This window comes from Molothrus aeneus, chromosome 11, assembly GCF_037042795.1.
Source record: "Molothrus aeneus isolate 106 chromosome 11, BPBGC_Maene_1.0, whole genome shotgun sequence".
In the NCBI taxonomy this organism is placed as follows: domain Eukaryota; kingdom Metazoa; phylum Chordata; class Aves; order Passeriformes; family Icteridae; genus Molothrus; species Molothrus aeneus.
Genome location: NC_089656.1, coordinates 14,179,251 through 14,191,371, shown reverse-complemented (window position 1 = coordinate 14,191,371; position 12,121 = coordinate 14,179,251). Strand labels below are relative to the sequence as shown.

At 59.2% G+C, this 12,121-nt stretch overlaps 1 protein-coding gene across 1 annotated transcript; it reads left to right on the top strand.

The window, feature by feature from the left end:
- The first annotated feature begins 4,113 nt into the window (after window positions 1–4,113).
- On the top strand, window positions 4,114–7,772 carry TPPP3 (tubulin polymerization promoting protein family member 3). Its single transcript, XM_066557365.1, has 4 exons — window positions 4,114–4,212; window positions 5,161–5,508; window positions 6,534–6,687; window positions 6,921–7,772. The coding sequence occupies exons 2-4, from the start codon at window positions 5,321–5,323 to the stop codon at window positions 7,107–7,109; spliced, it is 531 nt and encodes a 176-aa protein (XP_066413462.1). The 5' UTR covers window positions 4,114–4,212; window positions 5,161–5,320; the 3' UTR covers window positions 7,110–7,772.
- The last annotated feature ends 4,349 nt before the right edge of the window (window positions 7,773–12,121 follow it).

Genomic DNA, 12,121 nt, shown 5'->3' with positions numbered 1-12,121 from the left:
AGAGGAAGGAGGCCCAGCCAGCTCTGCATTGTGCTGCAGAAAGGCTGCTGTGCTCTTTGGGCTGAGGGGAGCTGGGTTTCCTGGGCTATCAGATGTCCAGGCACATCCTTCTGCTGCCTTCAGCTGGAACATTTGCTCCACTCTGCTGAATAACTCAAGACTGCCAAACATGCAAAGCTGTGTCCGTGCCTTGGAGCAGCTGGGTGCTGAGCCAAGAGCCAGCCTCCAGCAGGATGGGCTCCCAGCACTGCCAGGGTTGGACTCTGATCTCCTAAACCTCAAGGGCAGCAGGACGATTATGTGTGCCATATGGTTACTGAAATCAGCTGGGGTTTATGTTTTTGCCACAACTACATCCAAAGAGCACTGTTGAAAATGCACAGTGAGCACCCAAGAGTGAAAATGGTGAGGCTGAGATGGTGTTAGCTCCTGGACTCTCCTTCTCAACCTTGCTTTTATCCTCTTGGGCCTTTAATGTTGATACCCTGCAGGTTCAAGTGCCAATGGCATTTCTGCTGCTCTGCATGCGGAATGTCCATAGCAGACCTGTGGCAGTAAGCAGAAGGAACAAGTCACATTGGGGTGCTGCTGCAGAGTCCAGCATGGGCAGAGCAGTCCTGGGCTCAGCACCAGAGGGTTGCAATGACCACAAGCTGCAGCCCAAAGCCATGAGAAAGCTGGGTTAAGGTCCTGACAGCAGAAGTCCTGATGCTTCAGCTCCCCATCACTGCAGACACATTGAGGTCTGATATCCTCAAGCACTTTCTCCAGCATAAATAAATAAAAGGGTTTTGCCAGGGTGTGAACTCTCCCACCAGCTGAAGGCAATGCCCTGGACCAGCTGTTTCCACCACAAGACACTGTGGCTTTTTATTAGGAAGAAACAATGATTCGCAGGATGACAGCGTTCCACAATCCTCTGAAATCATGTCATGGTCCCTGGCCACTGTCTGGCAGCTGTGCCAGGCCCCACGGTGCCTGCTCCAAGCCTCCGCCTTGGCATGGGATGCACATCGTGGTTCCTTTCATGTCTGAGCCTGGCTCGAGTTTCTTTGTTTCCTCTTTGAAGTCAAGGGGACCTTCCTTTGGGAAATGATTTTATAGGACTCTGTTCCTGCACTGCTTTTGACACATGCTGAGAGCATCTCAATGAGCTGCCTTGAGCTGCAGGGTGGGCAAAAGGAAGGAGGATGAAGTTTTCCCCCTCTCCTGTGCCCGGAGCTGTGCATGGCACGCCCGCAGCTGGTGCTCGGTGGCACACCCGGCACGGACTCGGCACAGCCCGGTCCCCATCGCGCTCAGCAGCCGCAGCTAAGCCCCGCTAATGCCTTGTGGACACGCTGTTGCTGGGGTGACCGTGTACATATTGCACAACCTCCGAAACACTTCCCTCTGTTTTGTAGCAACTCGCGCTAGAGAAGCGGCGCTCCCGCATAACCTCATCCCACCCCAGACACGGCCGAGCCAGAGAATCATTCCTGGAACGGGATGAGTCCCGGGAGGCTGCGGTGCCCAGCCTCGGGGGAAGCGAGGGGCAAAGAGGATGGGGGTGAGCACAGAGGGTGCTCGGAGGTTGTGCTTGTGCCCTCGTGCAAGCTCTGAGCTGCACCCTGAGCAGTCACAGCACTCCGAGCTCTGTGTGAGGTGGGAAGGACACAGCCTCAGCAGGAAGCAGCCGAACGCGCACCTCGGGGATGCAGCTGTGCGTGAGCTTCACCCGGTGTGTCCGGGGTGAGCGCTGGAGTATTCGGCTCATTGCGTCCCTGGGGCAGGAGACAGCCTGGGAACATCCTGACCTTGATTAGAAGGGAAAGGCCCCCGGCGAGCTGAGCCCTGAGCCGTGTGCATGCTCCTCCATCACATCACAGGAGCTGTGCAACCTCCCTTTCAATTCCTGCCCGTCCCGCGGGCTGCGGACCAAGTCACAGCCTCCTCCCGGGCTTCCTTTTCCGGGCTGCGTGAGGAACAGCGGGAGCCGGCCAAGGACCACGCTCCATCCCAACAGGGCTGTCATGGTGACAACAAACGCACAACAAACCCCAGCCCTCAGGAACCGAAATCTGACCTGCTCAACCCGAGCCCGTGGGCAGCTCAGCAGCCGTGGCTCAGCGCCCCCCTGCCCGGCTCTCCCCGTGTGCCATTGCTTGGCTCCTTGGGTCTGCAGCCCCAGGAGCAGCTGAAGCTCCTACAGAGGAGCTGCCCACATGTCCAACTCCTTTTCCACCTGCTGCTGGCTCGGAGATCCCGGCTCCCACACTGCCTACAGCTGCCAAGTCCTGCTGGGTGCTCCAGCTGATGTTACCTGGCTCCTGTCTGGGGCTGTCAGCTGGAAGCAGAGCCAGACACTGCTCTGGTGGGAGCTGCAGGGCAAGCTAAGGATGAGGCTGTACCTTCATCAAGACTTAACCATCCTCCTCCGTGTAGCAGTATTTATTCCCTTGCCCTTAAGACAGAGAGTTTACAGCTCCTCCTCACCTTCTGCAGGTGGGATCACACCCCTGGGTTCTTGCTGGCCTGCAGAGAGGTTGAAATTCCCACTTCACAGCCAGGCACTGTCAGCTCTGACCCTCTGCACTTTGGAACCTGCTTTCCCATTGTATGAGGAGCAGGAAGAATGTGTGACCAGGAGATCCTCCTGGTGCCACCTGCTCCATGTAGCTCCCAGGCTCTCTGGCCATGTCTGAGCTCTACCAGGACAAACCAGAGAGAGGAAAAACGCTTGGAGAGATCTGCCTGGACTCTGGCATCAGGTGAGCCTCCACACTTACCCTTCCCACTCTGGACTGTCCCCTCCAGGATGTCCTTGCCACCCTGCCTCTGACTGGGCTGCAAAAGAGCAGCTCTTCAGGGGCCACAGGGTTGGTTGGGGGAATAATAAAGTGGGGTCCTTCATGTGTCTGACCAGCTGGGCCCACCCAAAGGGGCCAGGGGCTGTGACACACCTGGGGCCTCCGGCCACTCAGCTCTGAAGTGAGAGGTAAAGTTAGTGATCCCAAATTCCCAGAGCTGGCTGGTGGTTACCTCTGGAGGTCTCCAGACCCCAATCCAAGAAAGAATCAGTATGAGTGGGTTGCTCATGTCTTTGTCCAGTCAAGAACTGGCAACAGTGTCCCAGGAGAGAACAGGTACCCCTCAGCCAAGTGGGGGAGGTTGTCACTGGGGCTGTGCCCCACAGCAAAATGCTCTGGGTGCACAAGCAGAACAGATGCCCTGGGGCAGCTCAGCCATGGGGACACCTGTGTTTGTCCTTAACCTGCATCTTCTCTGCACAGGGAGCAGGGCAGACAGACCACAGGGTGCCAAAGATTGATGTTTGAGCCACTTCCCAGTCCCTAAAGCTGCTGATTTGTCCTCAGGACCCCCAAGGCAGCAGCAAATCTCACACTGTGTGTCCTGCTTGCACAGCTCCTGCTGGTGCTGCAGCTGATCACCCACGATGCCCTGCAGCCCCAAGCGATGCCAGGAGGGCACGGGGATCAAAGCAGGCTCTGGGCAAACAGCTGAGGTGGGGCAGTGAGTAAGACATGTGGGTTGTGCTGGAGCTCCATGACAACCACAATATTTGGGTACTGCCTCAGCTCGCAGCACCCACTGGGAGCCCTGCTGTGGTCATGCTCCAGGCTGCCAGGGTGGCAGTGCTGGCATGTGGCTGCTCCAAGGGAGTCCCACTGGGCCACAGGTGCTCACCACGGTCCCTGACACACCAGAGGGGTTGGCATTGCCTCCTCAGCCTGGGCAGAGTTCCTCTATGGGGGGCATGGTGATTGTGTGGGGCAGGGGAAGGGCTGCAGGGTAAAGCACAGCCGGGGTGCCAGGAGGAGTCTGTGCTGAGGGGTGGTGGAGAGACCTTGTGGGTTTATGGTGGGGCCTCGGGGGGTGCTAAAGGGACCTTGTGGGACAACGCTGAGGATTTGTAAGGTGATGGAGAGACCTTGTGGAGTGTAGGAAAGACCAGCCAGGTGCTGCTGGTAGGGTCTCGTGGGGAAGCAGAGAGGCTTCATGGGCTCGTGGAGGGTCCCAGAGGTGGTCCCGGGTCCGCTGCCCGGGCTCCTCTCCCCGCCCCGAGGGCGCTCCCGCCGTGCCGCGGCCCGGGGGAGGCGGGCGGGGGCGGCCCGGCCCCTCCCGTCCCCATGGCGGCGCCTTAAACAGGCGGCGGGGCCGCCCCCGCCCGCCTCAGAGCGCGGCGCCGGGAGGGGAGCGAGTGACTGGGAGGTGAGAGACGGAGCGACCGGGACCCCCGCGCCCGCCGCCCCTCGGGTGCCCGTCCCGGGGCCGCTGCACGGGGAAGGAGGGAGGGAGGAAACCCGGGGGGAGGGCGGGCGGGGGCCGTCGCTGCCCCGGCACCCCGCGGCCGCCGGCAGAGACCTCCCAGCCGGGCGGGAGAGGCCCGGCTGCCGCTGCGGGGCCGTGCGGGCCCGGGGCTGCGGGAGCCCGCGGGAGGACGGGGCCGGGAGGGGACCGGCGGCATCCCCGCCCCGCCGCGCCTCCTTAGCGACGGTCGCCAGGCAACGCCCATCCTCCCTAGCGACGGTCTTAGGGACCACTCCCCGGCCTTCGCCGAAGCTCCGGGGCCCCACGCCAGCCTCTCTTGCCCGGACACCCACCGGGCGATGTACCCGCTCTGCGCCTCGGGGTGCCGGAGAAGCCCCTGGGTGCTGGAGCTCCCCGGAGTTCAGCCGTGCCTAGTCCCGGCCGAGATGCTGTGGGTGAGGGATGCTGAGCCGCCAGGGCGAGGCTGGCGAGGCGATGGCGAGCGGGGACGGGACAGCAGCAACAGTGCCGCCACGGGGTACAGAGACTTGTTTGCTGCTTGTCACCCTGCAGGGCATCACGCTTGGCCCAGCCCTGGGGGCAGTCACAGGCTGGGGTGCTGCAGCTCCGCACAGGGGGATGGAGGCAGGGGAGAGGTGGGGCTGAAGGCAGGCGGCGGGGCCGCTGTGCGATGTGAGAGCGAGCGGGATGAAGGCGGACGCATTGCGTCATTCCCGGAGAGTACTCCCGAGGGACAGGCTGATGCACTCACTCCCCGCCAGCCCCGGAGCCGGCAGCCCCGCTGCTGACAGCTCTCGACCAGCAGCCTCCATTCCCCAAGACGCGTTCTTGGCTTTCGGCCTCGGGGCTCATCCGAGCCTGCTGTCAGCCCTCACCCCACGCCTGCAGGTGCTGCCAACACCCCGATCCTGCTGCGGAGCCTCCATCCTCGCCAGCCTTCCTCCTCCTCCTCCTCCCGCTGCTGCCCTCGAGGGCCTCGAGCAGCCAGCTGAGCTCTGCCGTGCTGCCAGCAGGAGCCTGGGTGGTGCCGGGCTCATCCTGCAGCCCCATGGCCGGGAATGCTGAGGTGGCATCCCTGGAGGAGAGCTTCCGCAAATTCGCCATCTACGGCGACACCAAGGCCACGGGGCAGGAGATGAACGGCAAGAACTGGGCCAAGCTGTGCAAGGACTGCAAAGTCACCGACGGCAAAAGCGTCACCAGCACCGACGTGGACATTGTCTTCTCCAAGGTGAAGTAAGTGACTTGGATGCCTCTGCAGGATGGGCAGGGTGTGGGTGTCTGGGTGTGGGGTCCCCACAGAGCTCTGCTCCCCCTGCTGTGTGCCCAGGCTGTCCATTCCACTTGTCACAGAGCTGTGGGAGCTGTCCTGCAGTGTCCCACCTTCAGGGGGGACATGTGGCTGCTTCTGCAAGACCTAATGATAAATCAACCCAAATTTGGAGGTGGGAGGCTCAGATTTGGTGCAGAGATTGTGTCCCTGCTCCCACTCCAAGAGCTGGGGTAGGCCTGGTTGGCTCTGCCATGTTCCCATCTCTCAAGAGGTGCCACAGGGAGCAGAGGAAGGTTCTCAGGGTTGTCCCATGTGCTGTGGCCCTTCCCTGGGCCTGGCCAGCTAACACCCAAGCTTGGGGAGGATCCTGGTCCATGGGAGTAATAGAGGCAGCTTGAAGGGCTGAAAGGCTCCTGGAACTGCTTTTAGGGTCCCTGGGGACACAATGATGCTTCACGCTCCACACCAGGGTGTGGGAACAGGTGGAGAACCTGCTTCTTCCATGTGCTCTGTCCAGGAATTCCCATGTTCCTGGGTTGGGTCACATGGAACTGAGCACTGGGAGGTTTTTGGGGTGCAGGAGAGCAAGTTGCTGTGCTGCCCTAGAGATGAGGACCAGGAGCTCATGGGAGAGATGCTCTGTACATGTCCTTCCAAATTTGACTGGAGGATTGATGCCTGCCAGAGGAGAGAGTGTGGTGGGCAACCCAGGCAGGCTGGGAGCAGTGAGGATGGATGCACTCCCCTCCTTGACACCAGCACCAAGTCCTAGAGCACTTCCATGCACCCTGGTGTTTGGTAATGGGGACTTCAGCAGCATTTGTCTGGAAGGCTCCTGGAGCTCAGCACCAGCTGTGCCCAGCCCATTCGTCTGCAGCTGAATTTCAGAAGTGGGTGAGCGCAGAACAAAGTCAGGGTCTCTCTGATGCAGCTCATCCCATTTGGAGGCAAAGATGTGCTGGTGGCAGCCTGAGTTTTGCTCTTGCAGAGGGAAGACAGCCCGTGTCATCAACTACGAGGAGTTCAAGAAGGCGCTGGAGGAGCTGGCCCCCAAGAGGTTTAAGGACAAGAGCAAAGAGGAGGCCTATGAAGCCATCTGCCAGCTGGTGGCAGGGAAGGAGCCCATTAACGTGGGTGTCACGGTGAGTGAGGAGCCCCTGGGCTGTGGGAGCAGGAGGGGAGGATGGGGCTCTGCCCACTGTGCAGATGCTTTCTAGGAGACCCCATGGCCCCAGGTGAAGGGGACCTGAGGGTCTCATAGGGCACAGGGGCACAGCAGGGTCTTTGGTGGGTGTCAGGACCTTGTGTGGGGCAAGGGATGGGACTTGTGTGGGAAGGGATCTTCTTGTCTCCCATGTCCCATCTCCCACTGCAGAAAGCCAAGACAGTGGGAGCCGTGGAGAGGCTGACGGACACCTCCAAGTACACGGGCTCCCACAAGGAGCGCTTCGACGAGAGCGGCAAGGGCAAGGGCAAGAGTGGCCGGGAGAACATCGTGGACACCAGCGGCTACGTCAGTGCCTACAAGAACGCAGGCACCTACGATGCCAAAGTCAAAAAGTAGGGACGGGTGCCCGTGGTGCCACCGGCCCGGGGGCTCGGTCACAGCCCCGGGACGTGCCCGTGAGCCGGGCCCGGGAGGCTGCGCTGGGACCGGCCCGGGCTGGCGGGATCGGCCCCCGGCGCTGGGGGGATCGGGGAAATCGTCGGGCCCAGAGCTCTGCCCCAGCGCTGCGTCCGTCCCCCCCCGTGCTGTGATCCCCCCGCCCCTCCGTGTCCCCCGTGCTGTCACCGCAGCCCCACACCGCACTAACAGCGCTGCTCCTCAGGGCTCCCCTGCCCGCCGGCACCCACACCTTCCCTACCTCAGCCCCGGCTCTCGGGGCACCCTCCGTGTCCCACCGGGCACCGCCGCTGTGCTGCCCTCCGGGGCCCTGCCTTAACCCGCAGCAGCTCCACCACAGCCGCCTCCTTCCCTCCCCTCGGGGCTGCCTGGCCCTGCCGCTCCCCGGCACTCGAGCCTCAGGCCCTGCGGTGCCGCTCGTCCCGGAGCCGCTCCCGGCCCAGCCCCGGGATGCACCCGCGACAGTTCGGTGTCGCCTGGACAGCGGCAAAGGTCTCCGACCTGAACCCCGGTGGCCTCCCGCTCCCTTCGTGAAGCCCAAACCAAAGGATGCTGCAGGCCCGCGCTGTAACCCGGCTCTGCAATAAACCCCGTCCGCACTGAGCTCCGCTCTGGTTTGTTCGTGGGCCCGACCCCTCTGGCTGCTCCCCCGGCCGGACAGAGGGGGCTCGGCCGCCCCGGGCAGCTGTGCCGGGGGTTGGCCCTGGCCACCGAGGGTTTTGGCAGCTCCTGGCTGGCCCCGAGTTGCCTGGGCAACCGCAGGCACACAAACACGAGCGCCTGGCTCCCACTGCTGCTCTGTTTGCAACCAAACACACGAGGAGCTCCTGGTAACGATCCCTGGGAACAGGCCGGGCTCCAGGGCGGCACGGCAGCTCCGGGATGGGATGGTCACTCAGAGAGAGCCGGAACCCGGCTGCAGGGGCCGTGAGCCCGGCCCCAGGCACGGGCTGAGCCTGCTGCAGGGCTGCTGGGCGGGCACGCCAGGATCTGCAGCTGCACATCCACCTCCAGGGTCATCCACGCAGAGCCAGGCTCCCTAAATAACCCACAGGGGCTATCCCGGGTGCCTCAGCTGTGGCACTGGCACTGCTCAGGACGTGAGGGATGTGTCAGGGGCACACATGAGGCTGGCACAGGCTCGCTCACTGTCGAGGCACAGCACTGCACCTCTGCATCCCAGACACTGCTTTGGCAAACACAGGAGAAGGAAGAGCTGGTCTGGTTGTCTTCTTCCAGGCTGGATTCAGCCCCATCCTCAGTGAGGGCTGGGGGATGTTACCTCTCTTTTCTCGTCTGAGGGGGTTGAAGGGAGTTTGTGGCTGTCTATCCCTAAAGGCTCCTTATGAAGAGCCAAAGTTTCTCAAAAATTGTTGCTTGTGAAGGGAGAGGCCGGGAGACTTTAACCCTTTGCTGACTCCCTTGCCCAGTGCACAAATGAGCTGCAGAATTCCCAGGGACAGGCTGCCCTGCATGCCTTGAGGTCTGTGGAGGTGACTCAGCCCTGTCCTTGGAGGCTTGGCAAAGGAAGATTATTTTGGGAAGAGGTGAGCAGGTCAGGCCCCACAGGACTCATCCCTGGCTGTGTGTGGCCCTGCTCAGGACCTGGATGTGGAGCACAGGAGCTCCCATGTGGGGACAGCTCTGCAGGGGAGTTGCAGGTGTTGATGTGGTTTTGATACAGGGAAATCAAGAATCCTGGGAATCACAGAATCCTGGAATTATTTGGGTTGGAAGGTACCTTAAAGACCATCTCATTCCAGCCCTTGCACCATGAGCAGGGATTCCATGTTGTTCCAAGCCCCGTCCAACCTGGCTGTGAATGTTTCCAAGGGATGGGGCATCCACACTTCTCTGGCCAGCCTGTGCCAGGGCCTCCCCACCCTGCTGCTCAGGTGATGGCTCATCCAAGGCAGGGCTGCAGCATCTCCCAGGACAGCCAGCTCCACCAGCCAGCCTCTCCCTGCTGATTCCTGAGCTTCCTCACAGCCTGTGGAGCCCCTGCAGAGCTCAGGTAAGAGCTCACAGCTCTCACAGCTCCCACCTGCTGCCACCCCCTGCATAAAGAGGCTCCTCACCCACTCCTGCACCTCTTCAAGTCCTTCACCACTTTCTCCACAGTTTACACAGAATTTCTCCCCTCCACCCTCTTGGTTCTGGAGGAGGCAGCTCCAGTGCCCACTGTTCCCAGCATGCAAAAGGCATCTCAGTCATGCCAAAGCAGCCCCGGGAGAATTTATGCCAGTAAACACTGGCTGGATCTGTTGGCTGCAAAGTGCCCCAGATCAGCCTGAAAAAAATCATGTCCTCTGAGGTGATGGGAACAGCTTTCTGGGAAGAGTAAGATATTGATCTGGGTCTTCACCAAGAAGGGGAATCTTACTAAATACCAGTGTAATGATCTCCTGAGGGTTGCTGGCTCTGTGTGTGCATGTCCAAGGCCCCGTTCATCCTTGCAGGAGTGTGTGAATGCCCTTTAGAAACAGCACCTGCAGTTCTGTGGCTGTGACCTGATTACAGACACATCCCACAGCTCCTCAAAGTGGTCAAATCCAGCTGGAGACACGGGTAAGTGCAAGGAATATGGCCTTTAAACAGCAGCTCTCCTGGGCAGTGTGGGCAGGAAGGCAGAGGTTCCTGGAGTGGTTGGCAGTGGAGCACAGGATTGACAAGGAGAGGCTGAGCTGGATTGCTCAGCACCTGAGAAGACCAAAACCTGAAGAAACTTCCACAAGACCAGCAGCTCCAGCTCTTTGCCCAGTGAAGCTTGAAGTGGTGCCACAGGCTGCTGAGCCTTTGGGGCATTAGTTGCAGACCTGCTCTGTGTGATGAAAAGTGACACTGCCCAAACCCAGGGCCTGCAGCCATCTCCTCATGCTAATGACCTTCCTCTGGCCAAGCATCTGCTCTGAGCCTGGCTCCTCACCAGCCCCAGACAGACACTTTGCAGCCAGCTGCAATTCCCTGGCAGCAGAGGAGCCAGCAGGGAGGTGTCTCAGCCAGTTTGTGTTGTGTGCATTGGTCCAAGCTCCAGACATGAAGATATTTTCTCCTTCCCACTTGTGTCTCTCCCTTGGCCACCCTCTGGCCACGCTCCCACAGTGGAGAGACTCACCAGACCTTGTCCCCTGTGGTGCCCTGACACCAGAAACTGCCACCTCTGGGTTTTAGACAAATCCTGACTCTCTTACAAGGTGGTGTCTCACCTTACCACTGGGATGTGCAGCCCAGAAGGATCAGGTGGGTGATTTGCAATCAATTTAGCTGTAAAATGTGTTTTCTGCCCCAAGGTCCCTTCCCTAGAGAGCTTCTAAAATCATCTGGGCTCAAGGCTAATGAGCTTCATGCTTTGACAAGTTGTGTGCTGGGGATGAGGGAACTGGCTCCTCTGAGAGGTCATTTTTCTCTAGGATGAGCAATTTGACCAGAAATACTGACGAGGATGGATCACTCTGGCCCTCAAGGATATAGATTTGTTCCTAGAAGAGGGAGACAGTGGATACCAATATGGCCAGGGAGGTTTTACCCTTTCTGTCCCTGTGCAGGATCACCAAGAAGAGCTCGTGTGCTGTCCAAACCTCGCTCCCCAGGGAACATCCCTGCTCAGAGGGCTCTGTGCTGGTGCTGGCAGGTCCTGGCAAACACCTGCCCTGTGCAGCTGTACCTGCCCTGCTCCCTCAGTACTTTTCCACTTCACTGCTAGCCTGATGGACAATGCTTTCCAAAATACACAGACAAGCTGTAAATCGTGTTCAGACAAGATTCAGAGTGCAGCTTCTGTCACCTAAACCCAACACTTGAATTCAGGCTCCTCCTGTCATGCCCTGAGATTGGTTTGACCACGTGTGTTCAGGCAATGCTTCACTGCCAGCCACGTGCTCCAGCACTGTGCTGGAATATTGATTCAGTTCCCTTTTAGATGGAATTCAATTAACTAAATTACCATCTTCCCAGCATGGCATGGCTCCAGATAAAATGTTATTATCCAGGACTCATCCCTGCATTTTGTTAATGTAATAGCTGCAGCAGACTTGTGAGAGCACAGGGGGAAATGGAAGCAGGAAGATGCAGAGAAAGAAAACAAAAGGCAAGGACTGGATTCACCAGATTGAAATACAACAGGAGCTACCATGCAAGGTGAAACTGAGCATGGCCCATATTTAATGTCTGTTTTGTTCCCTGTGCAGAGCACAATTGTATAATTGCTCTGAACTCCGAGCTCCCAGAGCTGTGTGCTTCCACAGCTTCCCAGGTGTGTGATGCACATTTTCCCAGTGGGGATGAGGCTGCATTGCTCATGACTGGTGCATTTCTCAGCTGGAAGAAGGGGTTGGGAACAGTGTGGCTGCTCTCTTTAGTCAGCTGCTGCAGCAGGATGGTTTGTGGATAGTAAAGACTCAGGGCAAGATTGTTGCACAAAAAAGATTAAAGTATCAGCAGGCATTTGAGAGAGGGCACCTCCTGCAAGGATATTTTTCCAAAACCGATACACTGGTTTCATCATGGAACCATGGAATATCTGGGACTAGAAAGGATCTTAAAGATCCTTTAGTTCCAGCCCCTTGCCTTGGGCAGGGACACCTTTCACTGCCCCAGGGTGCTCCAAGCCCTGTCCAGCCTGGCCTTGGGCACTGCCAGGGATCCAGGGGCAGCCACAGCTGCCCTGGGCACCCTGTGCCAGGGCCTGCCCACCCCCACAGGGAAGAATTTCTTCCCAATATCCAATCCATCCCTGCCCTCTGTCAGTGTGAAGCCAGTGCCCCTGGTCCTGGCACTCCATGGCCTTGTCCAAAGTCTCCCTCCAGCTCTCTTGGAGCCGCTTTAGGGACTGGAAGGTGCTCTGAGGTCTCCTCCTCTCTTCTCCAGGCTGATTTCCATTTATTCAAAATCACATTTTAAAACATTTGTACTTGGAGCTCTAAGCTTGTAGCCCAGAGCTCTGTGTTTGACAA